Raw genomic sequence first — 24527 nt, 5'->3', positions numbered from 1 at the left:
CACATGTTTACGCAAGATGAATTTAAATTGTTCCTGTTGTTAGGGATTCCTCTCTCATGGATAAGAAGTTTGCCGATTTTAACGTTACTTTACATTTCCGACAAACAGAGGAGGAGTCACTCTTCTGTGCAAGCTTTATTACTGTCAGGGGTCCGTGCGCGGAGAAATTCTGAAGGCGTAGGTGACAGGACGCAAGAGCCTATCGCGGAATAGGCATACTTGTAGTGATAATTTAATATGGTATGTTTGGCGTTTTGAAGCAACAAGGATAATAAAGACCTTATTACCAGTTGTTTGACAATTTTAATAAAAAACCCGTAAACACGAAGGATCTCTAAGTTCTTTTCGGTGTATTCCTATTACGAAATAAAGCCAAACGAACGCACCCTTAGCTTTTTTTCTTGCAAACCTTTGACATGCATTAACGGTTATTATTATTTGTTGTGGTTATCGTCAATATATATCAAATCGATATGACTTGTTATTTAAGTCTGTAATTACTGTAAGATTAAAATACATACGGGACGAGTGATTGTCAACATTTTCATTAAAACCATAACACGCTAAATATGGCGACCCGATTACACAAAAAGATAGAATAAAGAGGGTAATCTTTTCGGCTCGTTTTAAGTGGTTGTCTCGTAGAATACCTCGACATCAGAGGGAGCAAACGCGTAGCTTCCTCCTCCTGCATAAAAACTACAGGAAGAAAGAGACGAATAATACCCTGGGGGAAGGCGGTAAGTCTGGCCACACCATGTGTGCGAATTTTGGTTGCCTGCAGCGTTGTTTGATACGTGGATGTCAAGTCCCGCTCCAAAGATTGGTCCGTTATGGGAACAACTGTATATAGCGCGACTCTGCTCTCCTGACTTGACCTGCAGCTTAACAGGAGCGTAGCCATTGATGTTATACAGTGAGTAGATAAACGATTTACTGGATGAAGCATAACCACAATAACCTAAAAGAACATAATTACCAAATCTCTTAAATAAAACAAAAACTAACAAAAAAAAGGAAAAAAAAAAAAATCTTTATTGTTCATGATTAGAGCGGTTTTCAACTGAGTGTGGAAAGTCATTAGCGAATTGCTTTGGTTTATGATTACTTCATTCAGTGATTGGCCCAAAGATCTCGCCCCACTTTTTCAAACAATCAGAAGTGAAACCAAAACCAATCATGGCTTAAAGTCTAATTACTTCCAGTTTTGATTGGTTTACCTGATTGTTTTCGTCCTTTTTATTGGCCAAAGTTTTGGTTTTACGACACTCGATTGAAACTCACTCTATGATTTGTGTTATATTATATATCAAGTAAAGCTATGATCCTAACAGTTATGAAAGAAATTTTAGCAATTGCGCAGAGAAGCCTGAAAAAATCAGGACTTCAACGGGGTTTGAACCCGTGATCTCGCTCGACATACCAGTGCGACGCTCTAATCAACTGAGCTAAGAAGCCACTGACGCTGGGAGTTGGTCATTTGTGGGTTCATATGTTCGCGTGATGAGTGAATCAATGAACGAAATGATATATGAAATGAATCATATTTTGAACATATGACAGGAACACATGAACCCGCAAAAGACAACCTCCCAACATCAGTGGCTTCATAGCTCAGTTTAGAGCGCCTGGCATCGCACCGGTATCGCGAGGTCACGGGTGCAAACCCCGTTGAAGTCCTGAATTTTTCAGGCTTCTCAACGCAATTGCTTAAATTGCGTTCAAAACCGCGAAGATCATGGCTTCACTTGAATTCATATCGGCAGTTCAATATATGATTCATTTCATATATCAAATTGTTCATAATATAAATCCTTAGTCTGAAAACCCTAGCAATTTGCCCGCTTACCCCGGCTACAAACATTTCGGCGACGAACGTGCGATATCTCGAAATCGAGCAGTTTTTTATTTATTTATTTTTATTTTTTTACGAGGCCGTCTTCTCAGCTAACAAATTCTTAATGACCAGGCCCGGGTTCCTCGAAGCATGGTTAGCACTAACGAGCGTTAAATACCATGGAAACCTACAGGTTTTGATACTTCTTAACCAACGGTTAGCCGGCTAAACAACCTTCCAGCAACCGGTCCCTGATCATTTCAGCTATGTAAGTTAGGAAATCAATATTAATCATTTATTAGAACCTTTAAAAATTAAACCAAAAAAAAGTTAGATCAAGCCTATCTAGCAGGCCATGCAATTATTTTGAAGTATTTTGCAGACAAACGGTAAGTTCGCGTATAACTACAACTGAGCTCGTGTATGCGGGTTACTCTAGTTTACCGGCTACCTTTCTTTGTTAAATTATATATATGATCTTTAAATTGTAGCTTATTCATTCACATGTGGATAATCATAGTCCGCTCAGTATTAATTAACGCAATTTTCACATTTCACAAAACGTGAAGAAACACAACAAAGAAAACCCAGTCACATAAAGTGTTTTCCCTTCTAACACAGAATTGGCCTCTGCTAGCAAGACATATGAAAGTGGGTGAACGAAGCGCGCAAACACCGCGGAGACAAGCGACACTTTAATTTAACTGAAAAGGTTCATGTTGTGAATCATTAAAAAATCGAAAAGTGTAGCGGATGCTGGCAAAACAAGTAACACAAATGACCAACATGCCAATACAAGTAACTCAACCATGTTAGGCTTTGAACTTCTTTTCCAAATTGAAACCACAAGGCAACTAAACCACAAACAAACAAAAAATGGCAAAAAAAATTCATTTGTACATAATTAATATATAAAGATTGCTACAAAACTACAAAACTCGACGTGTTTCTTTGGTTTTCGTTTTTGGTTTTTGGTTTTTGTCTCTATTTTTCTTTTTTCGTTGTTTTTCTTTTTTTTTTTGTTTCACTTCGCTGTTTTGGCCCTGACCATCCATAAACCACACCCTTTTTTCTAAAAGCTATTGATAAAGGACGGTGCCTACTAATTCAAAGGTATTTCAGCGCGGTTTACGTTTACTGACTATGCGGGAAAAGCAGGTCTTAACAAGTGTTATTGAAACCCAAACGCATTTTTCAAACATAATTAATCAACAATATTTGTATACGAGATTTCGAATAAAGTGAGGATTGAGTGCGGTTCTATTTGTTCTTGGTATTATTGTTTTCCTTTGAGTAACGTTTGCGTTTTATTAGAAAGGCTCCTCTTGCAAAGAGAAAGCATAGTGTCATCCTTTAACCGGGAACAACCGCCATTCCTCCCGGGACGTGGCAAGAAGGGTATTGGGCAGGTTAGAGCAACAGGATAGTGGCTCGTTTGTTGCGTTAAATTTCGATTTGCATAAAATCACAGAAAACCAGAATCTTCATGAAGATTCAAAAATGTGAAAAAAATGTGCAGATCCAAGACAGAAATTAGGGGGCGCGAAGCCGAAAGCCGAGGAATGAAAAATTACATCCTCTCAAATTTTGCAAATGAATTCATGTTATTTAAAAAACTGAATTCAACAATTGAAATTTTTCAGCCCCACTACAAACCAAACAAGATACACATTATTTTGCCTGGCTTAAGCAGAGCCGGGTATAAGGTGGCTTAAGCGCTACATTGCATACACGGTTAAGAGGTTAAGAACCTCGGGACAGTGCGCACAAAACAGCGACTAGCCATCCGAACCCGCCAAAAGCAACGAAACTGGTGATAATAACCACTGCGGTAAGAGCAAAGGCCAGGAAAAAAAATCCAAAACAATCCCTTTGGAATTCGGGGTGCTGATCAAGGCAAGACCAGGATAGGAGACTTCGTTATGTGTGTCAGTTTGAGACATTTTAGAAAGCACAGGTAAGACTGCAATTGGCCTGTAGTTATTCACATTGTCTTTCTACCCACTTTTGTACAAAGGTGATACCTGAAGCTACCTGAGCTGTTTTCCATTGTCTTGGAAAGACTATTTTCGATGGAAAAAATTCATTAGACTTTTCTCAAGGGAAATCGGTGTTGAAACAGCGAGGCAGTGTGGCCTAGTGGTTAGGACGATTGCCTTAAGAGCCGAAGTTTCCGGTTCAAGGCTCGTTCTGAACACGCGTTGAATTTGATCCTAGTAGTACCTGGTTCAACTTCTCGGCCGCACTTGTGAATAGCCAACTGGTTTGCCTCCGGCCAACTGGGATTCTTAACAGTTGCTGTTGTGTTCTGTCATTTCGTTCATTGTGTTTCATTGGCCCTGAAAAGCCCCAATGGGGAGTAGTCCATTAAGTATGCGTTGTATTATTGTGTTGTACTGAAGCTATTGTTTTCAAGATTTTAACACTCATGCCGTCATATCCCGTGGCTTTGTTTGGTGGTAGTAGTTTGTTTTATATAGTCTTGAATTTCCTTTTTTGGTTGGAGGTGGTAAAAAAAAAGCCTCGGTTTCAGTTGCCAGTCTAGAGGTCATAAAATAACGAAGATTAGTGTCATTGAATTCTTCAGTGTCATTTATGTTTAGGCGAGATGAATGCTGTTGAGTGTTTCGGCAATTTACAGAGAATAGGTGATAACTCCATTTTCTGTTTCCAGTTCAGCTATTTTATTCTCCTGTCTTGGCGGCTCGGCCCCACGCTACTATGACATACAATAAATAAGGCTGGATAAGTAGCTAGGGGTACGAAATGCTATAATCTAGCAAGTATGCCAATATTTTTCTTTATTTCTGAAGCTAAGTGGACAATAAGATATTTCCATAAGAGATTTTCATCAATCAACACACCTAAATATTTAACATAAGTTTTCCTTCCAAGGAAATATATGTCTTAGTTTGATAGTCGAATACTTTCAAGTTAGCTTCGTAATTTAGTTTCTTTTATCTAGGTCGGAATGTAACAAAGTTAGATTTCTTGATGTCTAAAGATAGCTTGTTGGCGGTTAACCAGTCATAGATGGTAGAAAGTTCAGCATTAAGTGAAGGTTAGAAGATCACTTTTTTTTTTTGTCTTATTATTGTCAAAATATAACGTCCTTTTCCTAAAAAAAAAAAACAGGAACAATCCTTTTTCAGGCCTTAAATTTGTCTGGAATCCTTGGTTATTTTTCCAAATAGAACGCCCGCCATTTTGTTTGCTTTTTCTTCCGGTTACTTCCAATTAGGAATGTCTACCGCCATGTTGTGACGTCATTGCGCACAAGCAATCTTCTGTTATCAGCCGTGTAAGTCTCAACATAGTACTCCGCTTCCTTCGTCGTTAATACACGCAATATGGCAGAACTTGAACCATATTCTCTCGAACCATGCGAGAAAGTTAAGGATCCCAGGAAGAGGAAGCAGCTGTGATTTTTGCGTGAACTGGGAGGCAAGGACAGCAAGAAAAGGAATGCATCTCATAGCCAGAAATTCTATACAACATGGCTGCCTCCTAAGCTGTAAGCATGCGCAAAGGACACTTATACGGATTAAATATGGCGGCAGATCATAAAGAGAATGAGGGGAAAATTATAAACTATTGCATTTCTTGTCCTTGTCGCCGAGAATGCAACTTTCCCCAGCTCAAAAATCGATAAAGCAACGATCGAACAGCACTTTAATCGAAGGAAACGTCAGGATAAAATTATTCTAGGCAGTGCCTTTTTGGATCGAAGTAGAGTCATAAATGAACACAATATCCTCTTACTAACCTCTTAAAGTAGTGTTGACCTTCATGCCTCCCTTCGTCTGCAGCGAGAAAATAGTTTCTCCGATACGTTTCCCCAGCTTCCCATTCAAAAGATGTGATGTTAAACTACCAAAAGGAGTATTTTTCTCCCGAAAAATCGTCCACTAAGGCAGTGCCTTTTTTGACCAAAAAGCAGGATTTTTTTGAATGAGGCATACGCCAGGTTGGAGCCATTAGTGAAGCAAAAATGCTCCGAAAACCGGTTTGTTTTCCTTCAGCTTTGGAAACCATTTTGTTTTTAGCTGGTTTTTTTGGTCAGTTGTATTCCCTGTTAGAAAGATAGGTACGTTATGTATGGGAAATAATTATGTACTGACCAAATTTAAAATAAAATGAGGAATCGAAGAAGCCCTCTAAGAAGCGGGAAGGTTGCGGGAAAAAATTTAAGCCATGTCCAATATAACACCAAATAAATCATTTCAACCTTGGAAAATTTATGTCGTGGAGTCATCGTTGCAGTACGCGTTGCAGTATGCATTTAAATCCTTGTAAATCCCTTACTTACTCTTTTACTCGATTTGGCCGCCATTTTGAATCCGCGCCCGTGAGGCAAGCCGCTTACTGTCTAGAATTTCTGGTTATGCTGCTGCCGCGAGATACAGGAAGCTATGAACAAAATCTCAGGTGAATTGATTGTATTCAAAAAGCAATAAAGACAACTTGATTACTACGAGATTCTGTTGGCTGCTATTGTTTTGTCTGTCATTTCGATTTAATTTGACAAATTTTAGCTTACACACATCTATAGATGCTCATAGCTCTTAAATAACAGGTCTAAATATAGCTAAATATCTATTAAACTTAGTTGTGCCGGCAAATCAAGCTATTCGTTTTTTAACGCAGCATTCTAGTTTTTCGACCGTGTGTTCGCAAAGAAAAGTGCTACAAACTGCCGACTTGATCCGATGTGCAAAAGAGAACAATTTTTCATCAATAATTGAAAGCGACCAAGGGGACCAGAAAATATTATTTCCGTCCTGTTTCTAACCTTCCGTTTGTCTCTAAATTGATTGAGAAATTGGTTGCGGTACAACTTGTGCAGTGTATTGATGACAACAACATTGATGAGAAATTTCAGTCGGCTTACAAGAAATTGCATAGCACTGAGACCGCCCTTTTGAGAGTTCATGACGACATCTTACGTGCTGTGGATCGTGAATGTACTGTTGTTTTATTACTGCTCGATCTATCTGCGGCATTCGATACTGTCGACCATGGTTTATTACTTCACAGACTTACTACTCGGTTTGGCATCAAAGGCAAAGTTCTTGCTTGGTTCAAGTCTTATCTCACAGACCGAAGTCAGTTTGTTGGCATAAACGGATCAATTCCTCTCAGTCTAATCTCATGTTTGGAGTTCCCCAGGGATCCGTTCTTGGTCCAATTTTGTATCTATTGAGTTATTTACTGATTGAGTATGAATACATACATGGTGGAGTAACAATAGGACAAAGGTCCCCTACGAGGTTAACCACTATTTTACCTTCCCAACTATGATACACCACAGAAGACAGACCACAACACCGGGAACTACATGCCCTACGTGCATACGTCTCCTCTCGGCGACATTATAAAAAGACATGGTATGAACTTCCATTTCTATGCTGATGACTGTCAGGTTTATTTTTCGTTTGACTCGGTTTTATCTGCTACTATTACGAGAATCGAAGCCTGCCTACAAGATATTGCAACTTGGATGTCCTTGAACAAACTCAAACTTAATGGTGATAAGACTGAGCTTTTGGTCATCGGATCGCGCAACCTGTCTGCTTCTCAGCTTCCTTCATTTAAAACGATTGATGGATCTGTTATACAGCCTTCGCACTCTGCCAGGAACATGGGTGTAATCTTCGACAAGTTTCTGCTATTTGTAAATCTGCATTTTTTCACATCCGGAATATTTCTCGCATTAGAAGGTTTTTGTCAGTTAATAGTTTTTGTCAAGCCTTCGTTACATGCAGATTAGCCAATTGTAATTCTCTGCTATATGGTCTTCCGAAACATTTAGTTCATAGGCTGCAATTAGCCCAGAATTGTGCGGCACCACTGATCTTATGTGGTCGTAAGCATGATCACATTACTTCTTTATTAGGAACTGCACTGGCTCCCCGTGGAGCAGGGGATTATTTTTAAAATTTTAATGTTGGCTTTTAAAGCTTTAAATATATAAGGTTATATAAGGGATTTGTTGGAAACTTATAAGCCTACCAGGATTTTACGATCATCGAGTAGGAACTTGTTAGTGATTCCTCGTTCAAAGCTTAAATCTTATGGTGATCGCGCTTGTTTTCTGTTTCTGCACCTAAGCTTTTGAATGACATTCCTGACATCATAAAAAGCGGTGTTGATCTTAACGTCTTTAAGCGAAATCTTAAAACTTTTAAGCGTTATTTTAATGAATAATGACGTTTGATTATTATTTTTAATTTTTCACTTCGATTGTAAAGCGCCTTAGAGCTTTTCGATAGGGCGCTATAGAAATTGTCATTTATTTATTTATTTATTTATTTATCGTGGGTCTGAGTCAAGCACGTGGATCGAGAGCGCTGCGAGAAATGAATAACATATATGTTAACACATAACCCTGTTCGTAGTTTTGCGAATTTCCAAACTTAAAAATCTTCGTGATCGTTGCTGAGTTTATAAAACCCAGCTTGAAGCGCGATTGCCATTCACGACATGAAGTGTAAAAGCCACTTTTCGGTTCACTTCTCCGGCGCCGGGTTTGCCACTAAAATCTTCCAAATAAAGAAAACATAGCTTACTCACTGGGTATAGACAAATGAAATCGATGGAGCCACATAAAGTTAACATTTCATGAATGACATGCAACTGTTGCATCTGCCGCTGTGGGCAAGACACCTTAAAAACAGGATACCTCGAAATGATCCGAACAGATGTGACAGTGCTGGATATATAGTTTACGTCATAGAAAGTGCGGCGTTCGGGGTTTTATTCACGAGTTGTTTGTGTCAAAAACCCGAACGAGCGAGGAACGAGCGAGTGAGGGTTTTTGACACAAACAACGAGTGAATAAAACCCCGTACAAAACACTTTCTATGTCGTGAACTGTTTATTACACATAAGACGAGAATTGTCATTAAAATAGTTTTCTGAACGCAAATCAAATTTAATTTAATACTCCGATTCCAGAAAAAACCGGAAGTTACATGCAAGTGAGGCTTAATTGCCCTCGCGGCAGGAAAAAATGTCGGACAAAACAAACAAGAACAGGGCAAATTTTGGGCAAATTTAAAGCTACTTCAGCCGTGCAAATTGTTAGCAAGGAGAAAAAATTTGATCACAAATGTTACACAGCTGCAAACTGTAATCGACCCGATTTATTGTTTAGTGCGTTTCCATCGGACACACAACAACTGAAGAAGTGGGAAATTTGTATGAAAAGAGGAGATGGCTTCTTTGCTACGGTAGGAAACAGGTTCTGTTTTTCTGAACACTTCTTGCTGACGGATTTTAAACGGACTCTTACTGGTCATAGACAAGACTTAAAGCGTACCATCGGTCTTTCCTTGGACAAAAGTGGATGAACGATCGCTTTGTAGAGCGAGAAGGCAGAAGTTGAGATGTGAGAAATCTGAAGGGATAACAAGAGCCGAGAGTGCTCATGAATATAAAGAGCACGAAGAAATTGCAGAAGATTTCCAAAAAGATTCTGTTGTATTCGATCCACTAACACTGTGATTTTTTAAAGAAATGTGTTATCACAAATGTGCCAACGTTTGATTCTCCTAATGGCCCGTTTGACGTGAATTCTTAAATTGGCAATCCTCATAGTCTTACAACAGTCTTTCTTGGAGACCTGTTCAGATTTACTTTGTCATTTAGGAGGAACAAAAAGTGTTACCACGATCAGCCATGATCAGGTCATGCTGATCCAGCAAAGCAACAAAAAAAAGTGCTTTTTACAATCTCCTTGTCAGATATACTTCCTCCATACAAACTACTCACAAAGGTAATCCGAACATTTGGGGAAATTCTTACAAGACCTTTGAAGGTGTTGTGGGACTTGTGTTCAGAATAAAGTTCACTTAAGGTCTTGAGGAATCATCTTATGTTTACAAACTCGCCCTTAAAAACTTTAGGTAGATGTTGTTTAATCTGCTCTTTAGAAGACCATATAAATAAGCTTCCTGGGGGAACACCTACAAATCTACTTTAACCCCAATTATCACTTTACAAAAACGAGCTCTGCGAATCATTACTTTTTCTAACTACAATGATCACTCTAACCCTCTCTTCAAAGCTCTTGAAATAATTAAATTCGAGGATATCATCTTCCTACACAGTGCAATATTTATGTATGATTTTCATTCTGGCACTTTGCCACCAGCCTTCTCCAAGTACAATACAAGACTTGCTTCCAGGTCTTCCTCTACCCTTCCTCCAATAAGGACAAATTATGGTAAATTCAGTATTAAATTTTATGGTGCAAAAATTTGGAATTCATTCAGTGAAGAAACTAAATCTATCCACAGATTATCTTTCAAGAAAACCTTAACTGGTTATTACTGGTGTACCGTTTTGTCGTTCTCGTTCTCTTTCTCTCTTCTTTCGTTTCTGCTCTTCTGTCATAGGCCGTCCAGGCATCTTCCAACCTTAGTAGATTCAAATTAAAAATCTTCCGACATACCAAAAACTGCAATTCAGAGCAAAAAGCAGCCTAAAAGAAATTAAAAATAAACACTCAGCTTTAAGTTTATACCGCTCCAATGCTTGACTTGAATAACTACGTAGCCACCAGTGTGTCCTGACCACAGCTATATTATGTTAAACCTGGACTGAAACCAGCGAGAAATGCAAGAAAAATATATTTTCCAAACCGTACCTGAACACGAAAAGCATGGACTGTCAAGAGCTTTTGTTGACGTAGCATGGCTCTGTAGCCGCGTCGAGCCACAGAAAGAGCGCGAAAAATTAAGCCTCGATCAGGTGTGTGTCTGACCTTGAGCCTGCGATCCAATCAACAACCAGTCCTGGGTCAGAGGTCAACTTAAAAAAAAAAGCTGACCTCGATAAGGTCTAACTAGAGCCTGCGATACGGGCACGTGATACTGATCAGCGGATACCTTGTTTTGACAGGTGTCAATTGACCATAACATTGATGTCCAATATCAAAGATGTATGCTGTAAACTAGCTATAGTGTCAAATGAAGTATTGCCAATCTCGTACCCAGAGTCCTCGGGCTTCTTGGTCAGCGGGTGAGCGCCCGGAGAGACTCTGGGATAATCGACTCCATTTTCCCAGAAAACTTGGGTTCCGGTCTGATTACGTATTCTTGAGTTTAAACGGGAACAGAAAAGAGAAAACCGTAAACAGTAGAAATGGCGGGTTGAAAGTGTTCGAGAAACAAGAATTTTAGCCTTACACACAAAGAAACTGGAGAAATGATCATTGGCTTACTGTACGGGCAAATGAAGATAAAACCTCTGACGCTTTCGGTAAGTGTATTTTTAGCGTTTCAGCGTACATTCCATTGTTCAGAATGCCATCGTGCAAGCAACGCGATCGACAATTTTTTTGTGGAAACGACACAAATGCCCTCTTCTACTACAATTTGATGTTTCCGTAATTCTGAATGGCTTCGACAAGACTTTATTCCACGGATTTCTCCTCAAAGACACTGATGTAATGTTTTCCCACGGTACTTTTGCAACAGCATCAGTAATCACGCGTGGGAAAATTCCCGTGCGGTATAAGACATAATTCAAACCTCGTCGTTTTATTATTTTTGTGATTTATATATTTCTGAGGTAGAAAAAATCAAACAGCACTGAAACTAGTTTTAGATTTTGAATCTCCCTCCAAATTCTGGGGCTTCCGAATTACTTACCGACTTCCTGTCGGACTGCCACTGTTACGCAAGCCACCAATCAAAAATATAGTTCAAGTCCATGATCCCAGAGTCTCTCCGGGCGCTCACCCGCTGACCAAGAAGCCCGAGGACTCTGGGTACGAGATTGGAGTATTGCCTCCTGGATAAGCTCCAAACTTGAGCCCGTGATATGGTTACATGTACTGGTCACACTGGCATACATGAAGGGGCGGACGGACGTACGGACGGAAAATGACGTCATGGCTATTTTACTAAATTTTCTCCCATCGATGGGTTACCCGTATTTTCTTAGGTATGGTGCTCCGAGCGCGCGCGCCTTCGGCGCGCGCGGAGCTCCTGTATAAATGACCGTAATCTTTTCTAATTGTACTTCATAAATAGCTGCCTCATTGTCTTAGTCCTTATGGTTGTTATAGGCAGCTAATACCTAATTTTTCAGTTTCAAAATCAATGTACTACTTTTCTTTGTTTCCTGTTGGTATAAATAAATGTTGTTGTTGCAACAACAATAGGTAATTAGCCCATGTTATAATCATATCTGAGACAACTACTTGCTCTGAAATACTGAACCTAAACACAAGATCACTCTCAAATAAACCACGTCTTGAACGGGTCAAAAAAAGCCAAAACTCTTCAATCTGTTGCAAACTTCTGGCTCAACCAAAATTGCATCCAGGAAACCTTTTCTTTCCCTGCCATTAAAGGAAATTTATCTTCAAAATTAATAGAATCAGTATTATCACGTACAAAACTGAAATAAGTTAATTTAGGGGCGTTAGGCTCTACATAGTTCCAGAACTCTGATAAAGTTACATAGTCTGGAAATCTGGTATAAAATTTTCTTTCTTCATTACTACTTGAAAATCTTTCCAGACCAAACTTGGAAATGCTCTCCTTTGCGTTTAATTCTTGAAGCAGCCTTCCATCTATTTCTTCCATCTTTATTTCTTCAGTCAGCGTCTGCTTAAAATCCGTCGGCAAGAAGTGTTTAGAAAAACAGAACGTGTTTCCTACCGTGACAAAGGCCATCTCCTCTTTTCATGCGAATTTCCCACTTCTTCAGTTGTTGTGTGCCCGATGGAAACGCACGAAACAATAAATCAGGTCGATTTTCACTTCGGTTATTACAGTTTGCAGCTGCGTAACATTTGTGATCAAATTTTTTCTCCTTGCTAATAATTTGCACGGCTGAAGTAGCTTTAAATTTGCCCAAAACCCCGTTCTTGTTTGTTTTGTCCGACATTTTTCCTGCCGCGAGGGCTATTAAGCCTCACTTGCATGCAACTTCCGGTTTTTTCTGGAAATCGGAGTATTCAATAACAAAGTACGATTTGCACGAGATGCACGAGTGATTGGCATGGAAACGCCTTTACGCTATCGTTGATTGGTTATACTTCCACATGTGAAATAGCTGTACGCCATTCTGATTGGCTGTATAAGCCTTTTCCACATGTGAAAATAAAGCGTATAGATTTGTTCAAATGAGCTTTATGGAATAAAATTCTCATGTTATGTGTAATAAATAGTTTTTCCTTTTAAATTCGGATGGTCCATCCCTTTAGAAGGACTTCATTTTTGACAGGGGAACGATAAAACTTATAACTCTTTTGGTGTCTGAGAGGTCTATTAGAACAGTCCACAATAACGCACTGAACCATTTTTCAAGTTTCCCGCGTTCAAGCAAGTGTGCGCAGTGACGTCACGCTTAGCGCCTAAGCCTGCTATAGTACAACCAAAATGGCGGACTTTCATCGAGTGATCAATACGGATCTTTCCCTCAAATACTCGAATTTTTCCTTTAACTAAGTCAGGCACTACAATTTTGGCGAGGCAAAAAAAAAAAATTCCATTATTATCTTCAGTTATTCTTTAAGTTTGGAAGGATATACGCCATTTTCGATTGATTTGTTTATGAGCAAGGATGACAATTGGCTAATAATATGTTTAGCCAATCTTAGAATGAGAGTGTATTTTTTTTTTCTCCAAGATGATGACACCAGTGGTTTGGTGACGAGTTCTTCTTTTTCTTCGCTTAAGCTGCCAAGGTTATCTTTTGTTGTTGTATCTGCCCGTGTCAATATTCTTTTTTCACAGTGCGAACGTTTAGTGTGAAGCGCAAATCGGCTTGTTATCATGATGACTAGAAATGATGCCTTGTTCCAGGTGTATTTTGAATAGCGATGTAAATGAACCTCGTACAATATTTGACGATTTGTCCTTCAGAATCAAGAGCCCACCTCTTGCAAACAAATTCTGCTTTTGTTGCGCTGGAGACTCAGAGCATTATTTTCATTTTTCGTCGATAAATTTAGCCGCCCTTTAACTTTTTCATAAAGTTCCACCGGCGTCCATGTAACTGTGTGGATGAGCTGAAAGTTTTCAGTCTTACTTTATGTCATTTACGCACGTGCGAAATGGTGGTTGTCGTGAAGGCTTGGAAACAGCATAAGACAGAGGGGAAGCATGGAATGATTTGGAAGCTCAAGGTAAGTGGCACAGTCTGTTGATAGTAAGGTAAGGGGAGTAAGGAAGAAGGGAGGGAAAAGGAGAGACGGAAAGTTGGAGAAGAACGGAAGGCAAGGGAAAGGTGAAGGAGGGTGCTTTTTCTATCCCCCTCCCCCCTAAAAAATCCAGGCCTCATTTTTTATTACATCCCTCAAAAAGGGAAAACCCTTTTTTTAGACAGTTCATAATAACATAGGATGAAAAAAAAGGGACCTAGGTTTGAAAAAGGTCGGAATTCAAATTGTTATCCGATCTATGTTTCTTGGTATATTTACGGCATATAAAGATCGGGAGGCTATCTGCTAAACCATTGTTAGGCACCGATATTTCGAAAATAAACTCTGGGTGTGAGATATAAACGTGGTTCAGGCAGGAACCACTAGCTGGTCTGGTCGAGCTGTACAAGTTGCATAGACTAGCTTGAGTGCTTTGGAGAGCGGGTAGTGATTACATACGGTTGTCTTTAGATAATCGATGTTGAAGTACCCCATGCACATGCATGTAATTCAAGTATTTCGTCAGCGGTAGTATTTGACGAAGAAGGGCGATATAATCATCATAAATTTCAGTTAATCGACAACTCTTGTATGAGCTTTTCCCCTATGTCCAGTGATTTTCACCTGCAACCTCATATGAGCTGAACGTATGATCTCTCCATTGTTGTTGTTGTTGTTTTTTTTTTTGGCTAATCGCATGGCGCTCTGTAATGTCCAATAGCTTGCATTACCACGTGCTTTATCACTCTGGTCTTTTTTTCTCACGGCCAAGCACAAAATGTCTGGTCTTTTTTCTCACGGCCAAGCACAAAATGCCCTGTTTTTTTTTTTTTTTTTTTCAAATTTCGACACAGGTACCCCAAGCTCGATATCTGAGCAGCTCTTTATATGATGACCTTTGCATTGTTACGTGACTCGAGCGATTTGCCTGTTTATAAGGATTTGTATGGGAAAATCACGATTGTTTCTGAGAACCTATGAAAATGTAGCGATTTAAATAAAGATCGTCTTACCTTACTTTTGTTGATTCTTTTTTCCCTCCTGAGTGGTCTTTGAGCCGATTTACGGCCATTCCTATTAGTTTTAGAGGAACCGGTTTGCTCCCTCTAATATACACTAAGCAAGGTTGGGTACTCTCACGAAGCAGTCGATCCGCTCAGCCGAAGGAAAACAGCCATAAATTCTCTCCAGCCGCTCCAGTCGCCTCGAAACTCCGCGTAGAGCACGGACGATAGTTATTTTTTCCTTCCGTGGTCTTTGCTTGGCGTCGGATAGTCACAGAGGCCGAATAAAACGTTGCCAATCTCTGAAAACTTTCCCGTTTTAGCCATCGAGAGAGGCTTTGTTCAAAATTCGCGTTGCCCCAACGATCAAAAGTTAGCTTAGCGACTCGGCCAGAGACTCCACTCCGAGTGGGAGACAGTCCTTTGCTCCCATCAAAAATTAATGCCCTCGTACCCGGCAGTTCTCAATACTCGTTGTTGTTCATCTGTGAAACTAAAGAAAGACTTTAGCTGTAGGATTTCACGGAAGTGAATTCAAGGAAGTGATTTCTGATGGGAGCAAAGGACTGTCTTCCACCTGGAGTAGAGTCTCTGGCCGGGTCGCTAAGCTAACTTTTGATCGTTGGGGTAACGCGAAGTGAACAAAGCCTCTCTCGATGACTAAAACGGGAATGTTTTCAGAGATTGCCAACGTTTTATTCGGCCTCTGTGAAGATTCGACACCATGCAAAGACCACGGAAGGAACAATTAAATATCGTCCGTGCTCTACCCGGAATTTCGAGGCGACTGGAGCGGCTGGAGAGAATTTACGGCTGTTTTCCTTCGGCGGATCGGATCGACTGCTTCGTGAGAGTACCCAACCTTGCTTAGTGTATATTAGAGGGAGCAAACCGGTTCCTCTAAAACTAATAGGAATGGCCGTAAATCGGCTCAAAGACCACTCAGGAGGGAAAAAAGAATCAACAAAAGTAAGGTAAGACGACTTTTATTTAAATCGCTACATTTTCATAGGTCACAGAAACAATCGTTATTTTCCCCATACAAATCCTTATAAATGAGGCCCTGATAGGGTAAATTCCGACGGGCGACATGGCGTTGAAACAGCGACATCAGGGAAATGAAATGGCGACAAACGACAAGATTACTGCTGCAATCTACGAAAGCGGCGGGAAAAAGATCAAAATGGACAGCGAATTTCTTCTGTTTAAACATTCGACAGCGACTTAGGATCACTTAGAACTGTATTTGAAAAAAATAAAAAAAAATGTTTACATCGCCCGATGTAGTAAATTCCCTCTTGTTAGGCGTTACGCTTTCCTACGTCACACACTTATGTCACGAATGGTCACTCATACAACATGCCGTGTGACCTTTGATCTCGCCCGGTAAGGTTCACACGTGCTCAGCTGTCAGCCAACTCAGCCGTTTTAGCCACTTTTGACCTTTTTATAGCGGGAGTAGTCGGAGCAGTCAGTTGTGTTGTGGTCTTTGAACGTTTCGATCGACTTCGGTTTAAGACAGACCAAGACAGAATGCCGAAGCACAAGCACAAGAAAGAAAAAAAGAAGAAAAGACAAAGAGAAAAACCAGGTAGGTGAAAGGAAATTAAATGTCTTGAAATTTGCTCACTTCTTTGCCCCCACGATCCGCGAGTCCTTAAAGCAGCTGACAGACACTGGCTTCTTGTATTATACATCACCATCATCCTACGATGAAGCGCCAGAAACGATGCAACTCGCCTTTCGCACTCTTCCATCAGTTCTTGCCCGTGATCGGTACAAATGACAAATGAAGATCAACAACTGATGAGAGATTGGAGGGACAACTATGGAAAGCCTGTGCGAAAACGGACGATGAGAAATCAAAGCAACAAAGATAACTTTGGCACACTTCCCATTTTTGCCTACACCACACCCGACCTTCCACCGCAACCTTTAAATTTCTCTACCTTTATCAACCAGCCAGTAAGGATATCTCCTTCTGAAGATAGCACAGCGCCTACTGAGATTCGTGGTACTGTTTTGTTTCAATCCGGCGCTGTGCTAGTTGTGAAACACGATCACATCAGAGTATCAACCAATGGTCCCTTCTTCATAGGATGTGTCGAAACGGATGTCACTGATAACGACGAGAACTCTTATTTTGATATCCAAATCTACGTGCCAATCTTTGGAGATTGTTTGCACTTCATCTACCACAAAAAGTGCAACGTCCATCACGATGCAGTAATTAGTATTGCTGACGAGAAGGCGTTGTAGAAAGGACAGAATTTCATAAAGCTCTCTGAGGAGTTATATGAACAATTTTAAAGCGAACTGCACGATATTGCAGATCTTTTGCCTGAAGGTGAAAGTTGCGACAGCGATGACGAGTCCGACTTAGAAGACCCCTGTTCAGACATCATCTGGCAGAAGAGTGATTCCACTGAATCGCCTTGACCTGTAAACTTGGAACTACTAGTACTTAAGGAGGACTTTTAATACGAGCTTTCTTTAACGTGACGCAACGTTACAGGTTGGAATGAAATCACTACGGCTGGCGCTAATACAGCTGCCGCTCCCCCTCCTTAACAGGGCCTCATAAATAGGCAAATCACTCGAGTCACGTAACAATGCAAAGGTCATCATATAAAGAGCTGCTCATATATCGAGCCTGGGGTACCTGTGATTCTGGAGATTGATTTCACACGATTTTGTAGGACACTTCTAAGACAGTGTGTTTTCGTAGTTGTTTGATGTGCACGAATCGATCGATTCTGTGGCGCTACCAGCTTTCACGAAATTATGCAAGGCGGTCGATTTTCCGCCAGTACTCAGTTACAATTAAATACTTATCCATCCGGTTTATTGCCGTTGTTTCATCCCCACGACCATCAGCGGGGATTCGAAAGACGCTCGAACGCCAGCTTCCGGACCTAACACACCCTTACCTGGTCCATTTGATCTTTGAATTCTAAATTTATTGTGGCCATAGAAGTTTAATAATTGCCATTTTAGTTCTGCTTCTTATTTTCGGGTTTGATCTTGGACTTCTGAATGTTTGTGGCCATATAAGTTTAATTATTTTATTGTTTTGATCATTAACTTCTGAATTTTTTGTGGCCTCACAAGTTTAATCCCTCTGATTGATGTTTTAGTGTTTGAACTTTGACTGGGGAACTTAATTGTTAGGTTAGTTCTGCTTGTTATTTTAGTCTCTATAAGAGTGTCATTTGATTATTGAATTTATTGTGGCCATTGAAGTTTAATTGTTACTTTAGTCTTTGATCTTTGACTGCTGAATTAAGTTTAATTATTATTGTTCTTTGAATCATGCTTGCTGTTTCCATGTTTGATCTTTGAATTCTGAATTAATTGTGTCCTTGCAAGTTTAATTCCTCTGATTGCTATTTTAGCATTTTACGTTTGACTGCCGAATTTGTTTTTTTAGTTCTGCTTCTTGTTTTAATATTTGACCTTTGACAGCTGAATTTATTTCTCTGATTGATATTTTGGTGTGATCTTGAGTGCTGAATTTATTTTGGCCATAGCGGGCTACTGTAATTGTTATTTTAGTTCTGCTTGTTATTTTACTGTTTGACCTTTGACTGCTGAATTTATTGCAGCCATGGAAGTTTAATTCCTCTGATTGATATTTTAGTGTGTGATCTTTGACTGCTGATTTACACGTTATTAATTTTTATTGTGGCCGTAGAATTGTAATTGTTATTTTGGTTCTGCTTGTTATTCTAATTTTTAATATTTGACATCTGAATTTATTGTGGCCTTAGAAGTTTAATTCCTTTAATTGATATGTCAGTGTTTGATCTTTGACTTATGAACCTGCTGTGGCCATAGAAGTTTACTTCCTCTGCTTGTTATTTTAGTGTTTGAACTTGGACTGCCGAATTTATTTTGGCTGTAGAGTCTTCGAGCTTTAAAATATAGGCACTTCCAAGAACACATGGAGCTACACAGCCGTGCAGCTGTGGGACCAACACTGCGCAGAAAGAAACAGGAAATCATGATAAGGACAGGAACACAACACCGTGCCAGGGTAACCAGGCCTACCAGCAACAATTCCAACAATTGACAGCACAATAGCAACATCCTGTATTTGCAGTTTATATATGTTTTGGAGCCGGTCATATATCCATTATCACACCAAGAGTCCCAGAGAACCTGAGTTCCTTGATCAGTACTTCCTTAAACACCCAATCTCAGCAGGACCAGCCACATTTTGTAACACATGGAAATTATTGTTTTTTCTTTAATAGTCTGACTAGGTGCCAACTGCATTTATCACATAATTTTTTCCGTATGTGGTAACATAATACTTCCCTTTCCCCAGGGTCTAGTGCCACTGCATTATTTGAGGAATACATTTCCACACATGTTTTGCCAAGTCTAAAGCGTGGTTTTTTGGTGGGTTTTCGTATCTGGCACGGCACAATCGCATAGATTCATTGATACGGTATTCCTAGTATACAATTTTCCGTTACACATAATATCCAGTTTGTACGAATCATTCCTACTATAGATGTTCTTTGATGAGGTAATCTTTCTCTGATTTCGTTGCTCAGCAAGACTTGCTGGCGTACTGCTAATGAACTACAATATATTTTCACACTGGAGTCTCGAGTCAGAGGGAGTCAGAATCAATCTGAATTCACACAGCTTATCAAGGGCGTTACTGGACGCGGGAGTGGAGCGGAGTGTGCCCGAATGGGCCGGAATATGCCGGAATGAGGCGGAATGACACCGGAACGACACCGGGATGAGACGAAGTGGGCGGGAGTGGCACACCAATTTGCTGTTGTTTTTTTTTTGTTGATGTTAAGTATTGTAATGTTGGGTCCCCAAACATGAGGAAGTCGATTAACCCCACACAAAATGGGTCTTTTACAGTTGAAGGGGTTTATATGTAACCACATAATTTCGAGGTCTTCTTCTTCAAGCTTGTCGGTTCTCTTGACTTTAATTCAGCGTTTCTGAGACAAAAGCAGTGATTTCGCCACCACCTTTATTGCCAAATCTGCCTTTCAGCAACAGTGTAAAACCGGAACATTCTGGCCTCAGTGTTCAGTGTTTAACTTATTATTATTATTATTATTATTATTATTATTATTAATTATTTTTTTGGTAAAGCAATATGGCTTTCTTAAAATCCTATGTGAGATAATTTTGCGGTTGTTTCTATCTACTGTACATGTGGTGGAGACATGTACACTCATAGGATGTTTACAGAACAAGGGTGCCAGGGGAGTACGGCCTAACAAGAACAGTTACTCGCTATTCAGCTTGTTCTCCACTATCTCTGCTTCGGTCCCATCTAAGGTTGCCTCTTTCACTGGGGGTCAAGGCACTCCTAGACTTTAAAAGTTGGTAACCTCCAGCAGTTAAGCATCAATTTTTGTTCTCTTTTCGTTCAAAAAGTGGGATTGATTTGGGTGTTTAGTGGGTCCCAAGATCGCTCACTTAATACGTTCAATAGCTATAAGCAATATTCTAGACTATATGACTGGGAACTAACTCCAGAATTCTCTCATTGTTGGACTGAGTTCTTTTCAATGTTTTCAATACCGACACTTCTGGAGTAGATGCGTTATGCCAGGATTGGCGTGGTGAGCATCGTTCAATAAAGCTGTAGTGCCACCTGTTTTTCTGTTACCCTTCCTGAGAGGTGCTTATATTCTTGTCGTTAGATTACGGTTTTGTTTCCACCCGTAGAGGAGCCTTAGCTCTCTGTAGCGAGGTCATTTTTAACATTTAGAATTCCGACCTCTTTGAGTCAGGATTACAAAAACATAAAATTCACATCTTCGAGCTAACGTGTAGTTTTCTCTTTATTATATGGACAATAAATATGCATGGTAGAGATTGAAAAGCAGGCTTTAATACAAATACTGGGTATTAATACAAAAAAAAAGGTGGGAATCGTGACGTCGTTGCTTAATATGACCACTCATGTTACCGCATACGAAAAATATGCCACTCGGTTCCCGGATGTAGTGGTTGTATTGATTCTACCATTGTTTTAGTTCCCGGTAAACACTCCTGTCCATACAATAATATTGGATATTATTGGCCATTAGATTTTTTGAATAGTTTACCGTACTGTTTTTTCCCTATAAAGTCAGGGTCCAAAGGTTTCTAAATTAACAATTGTGCCTAAACACTATCTTCCATGCATGCTGGTCATAAATTCTGCGCCCTAATATTCACAGTTGCAATATGCAACTTGTTTTCGCATTACAGCTTTACTCTGATTGGCTGTTCGTAATTGGATTCAAAGTGGGCGGTATTAAAAAAAAGCCTCTAGTATTCGTGCAGGCGGTGTTTTCACAGCGCCCCTCCCTGTTCTCCACGCCAACAATACGGCCAGTTACGCAGGCTAAGCGCGGAAAACAGCAAACGACAGCTGCCTTTCCTAACTTATCTATCTCGTCTGGCTGAGAATTTACTTATTTTCTGTAGGAAAAGTGAATTCATCTTAGCGTGTAGCGCCGTTTATTTTTGCAGTAAACGTGGAGCTAACAATCTGCCATCTACTAATAAAGCTATGAATACCAACAAAGTCATTTAAGAGTAGTCTTATTAATAATAATTATATAGATATTGATGAAATACCAGGATTTCTCCTTTTACTAAAAAATCATATCTTCACCGCGCCGCAGTGAACATATCATCTTTCACATATGAGAATGTAGGTGTCGTCATGGTAACGAACACGATTAGCCAATAAAGCGCTAGTTTCCTCTTCATTGTAAGATACTTTTGTGCTTTAATATAATTCTTCTCTACTACACTAAAATTTTTATTGCAAATTTTTACATTATCATGATTTGTTTTTCATAACTTTCATATCTTGTTTCATGTTACACAACATGCGTGTTTTAGCGGTTGTTGATCACTTTGTCATCATTTCGAAAATGAGTAAAACAAATTGTTTTAAGTCTGGAAATTTCATTAATATCTATACAACAAACGGAACATTACATGGCCGTTTGGGGATACAAATTTTATCTTTTCGTGCTGAAAGTATCTCTCACTCGTTCGTTTCGCTCACTCTTGGGAGATACTTTCGGCACTCGAAGATAACATAAAACGCATACTCCTCCAGGTTAGAGACAACTCTGTAGGTTTTTAATTTGTTTGACGGCTGTAATTGTAACGGTTTAGTGGGGAGGGGGGGGGGGGGGGAGGGGGCTTGTTTTCAATACATGTACTATTAACTTTATGCGAGTGAATTGAACTCCCCCTTAAACTTTGGGGCAAGTTATCCTTTCAAACGAAGAATGTGAGTTAGATCACAGCAATAAATTTATCGTAATATTGCAATAATCAGAAAGAAACCAACTCTGAAATTTAAGTTATACTTACTGCTTGACCAAGATATGTCAGTGTATCCCCCAAAAATGTAACTGCCAACTTTGATTATAGTAACAGTGGGACCCTTTCCATCACAGTTGCTGTGGAAGGTAAATCCTGCCCAGCCATCCGTCTTAGCTCGCCAACACTTAACAAACCTGCTGCGGGATGAACTCTGGAGGACTGGAACCAAAAACGAATTCAACTTGACGAGATACTTCCCGTCGAGGTTCCCAAGAATATTGGACGAAGGCAGGGGCACTAAGAAGAAATTAGGCAGATAAAGGATAATTCATCGAAAATGTTATAATTGGTTTTCCTTTCATCACTGAAAAGTGCGTGTGGAAAATCTGGATTCTGGAAACTAAAATATAAGAAACGGAATCGAAAACCGGAATTCAGACTCCACAATACATTTAGAATTCAGAGACATAAAGATTCAAAGACAGAAGAAATGCGCGATCTTTTTATTTGAAGCAAAAAACTGCAAAGAAAACAAAATTAACAGTAAAGTAGTAGCTGCTCCGTAGCATTATAATTTTTATTCCGTACTACTTCTATACATTGATAACAGTTATAAAATAAGAAACCTTTTTTGATGTATTAAAATTCCGATTGAAAGAAAGGTTTACAAGTCAAACCACAGGTAACCCAGGCTCACTGTGTGTGCCACATAAGTAAATATAGAGAACATATGAGGCGAAGTTTAGGTCTGGAAATTTGCAAGAAAATGGAAATGAAAATCGATGAAACTTACCATACGGTGAGCTGTTGTTGTCTTTGATACGTACACGAAGTTTCGGGGAAAATGATCCCCGTACGTTCATGACACTGAACTCGGGACGCTTGGTGACGAGTATAATAAGTCCCCCTGGAGGGAGGGGAGCACCCGATTGCTCATGTGTTTTGTTTTTAGAAATTTGGGACTCCCCTCCGTCCAGAACGTATTATACTCGTCACCAGGCGTCCCAAGTTCAGTGCCATTTTAAATTGGAAACTTTGCGAGGACATCGCTTTCTGGTCGCCATTTTAGCAGGTTAACTTACGAGTTCTACGGAGTCTGGTGGCTTCGCGTTGCTACCAGGAGATGCTTCAGTGGATTCATGGTTTAGAGAAATTGATGTTCCACGAGCCTGGCGTGTTTATTTAGCGACTGGATTCGATTTTCGCGAAAAAAATCGTGCTTGTTTTGGGTCGATTGGAGTCCCGACGTTGGCTTCCGTCTCCTACCTTGTCACTATACTATGAAGGTGAACGGGGACCATTTTTCCCAAAACTTCGTGTACGTATTAAAGACAACAACAGCTCACCACATGGTAAGTTTCATCGATTTTTATTTCTATTTTCTTGCAAATTTCCAGACCTAAACTTCGCCTCATATGTTCTCTATATTTACCTATGTGGCACACACAGTGAGCCTGGGTTACCTGTGGTCAAACACAAAGGAAAGTGGATGATATGCAAATATATTTCATCTTCATTCCGACGTGTTTCTATTGTTTTTGTCGTCACTGCATCACTATCAAGCTAAATATTTGATACAAAAATATTTGGTTTTATCAACGGAGTTGATAATGTAAATTGACCACCGTACAGAAATTCTAAAGGCTGACGTCTCGAGCTTTAGCCCTTCGTGGATTCGCTTTGACGAAGAGCTAACGCTCGAAACGTCACCTTTTAGAATCTCTGTACGGTGGTCAATTTACATTATCACCTCCGTTGATAAAGCCAAAAATTTGTGTATACTACTTCCTCACCGACGCAGCACCACAGTTTCCTTGGAATCACCCCCTTCATTCATTTTTTGAATATTTGATAGTTCGAAAGTGGCCTATTTATCACCAATACTGTAGTTCAACAATACCCCAGTCAAATTTACACTGACTAGTAGGATGTAATTGGATTAGTTGATGCCTTTCGATTACTTTGGTGGCATCTTACAAGGGACTGTCAATTGAACTTCATCTTCATTTTCCAGATGGAGTGGGAACTCCTTTTACCTGTTCCGTTAGCTCCAACAAATTGTCACAGATTCAACATACTTTCAAGTCTGGAATGAAGATTTTAGTGTCTTTCTTTTATGCCCAGATAAGGACAAACACACAGCTTTGTCATGTAAAAAAATTGAAATCTCCCACTCTTGCACTTGATTTAAGGCGAACGCCGTAACCATAAA

The 24527-nt window shown here is 39.8% G+C and overlaps 2 protein-coding genes across 5 annotated transcripts in view; both read right to left on the bottom strand.

Moving 5' to 3' along the window:
• Nucleotides 1-24527, bottom strand: part of LOC138032774 (uncharacterized) — a 259215-nt gene that overhangs the window by 182646 nt on the left and 52042 nt on the right. The window lies entirely within an intron of this gene.
• LOC138033383 (uncharacterized) lies at nucleotides 284-23178 on the bottom strand. The gene is made up of 3 exons (XM_068881124.1): nucleotides 23109-23178; nucleotides 22364-22612; nucleotides 284-961 (listed from the first exon to the last, which is right to left on the bottom strand). Exons 1-3 carry the CDS (start codon nucleotides 23176-23178, stop codon nucleotides 627-629), a joined length of 654 nt encoding a protein of 217 aa, XP_068737225.1. The 3' UTR covers nucleotides 284-626.

Source organism: Montipora capricornis, chromosome 14, assembly GCF_036669925.1.
Source record: "Montipora capricornis isolate CH-2021 chromosome 14, ASM3666992v2, whole genome shotgun sequence".
Taxonomy (NCBI): domain Eukaryota; kingdom Metazoa; phylum Cnidaria; class Anthozoa; order Scleractinia; family Acroporidae; genus Montipora; species Montipora capricornis.
Note: the sequence above shows the minus strand (reverse complement) of the source record. Positions and strands in the feature narration are given on the sequence as shown.

What these genes read in the sequence shown, in the direction of transcription:
- LOC138033383 (XM_068881124.1), bottom strand. Translation starts at nt 23,178, where the DNA reads ATGAACGTACGGGGATCATTTTCCCCGAAACTTCGTGTACGTATCAAA. An exon ending in CAACAACAGCTCACCGTATG is followed by an intron (nt 22,613 to 23,108) that starts GTAAGTTTCATC and finishes ATTTCTTCTTAG; the next exon opens with TGCCCCTGCCTTCGTCCAAT. An exon ending in TGACATATCTTGGTCAAGCA is followed by an intron (nt 962 to 22,363) that starts GTAAGTATAACT and finishes ATGTTCTTTTAG; the next exon opens with GTTATTGTGGTTATGCTTCA.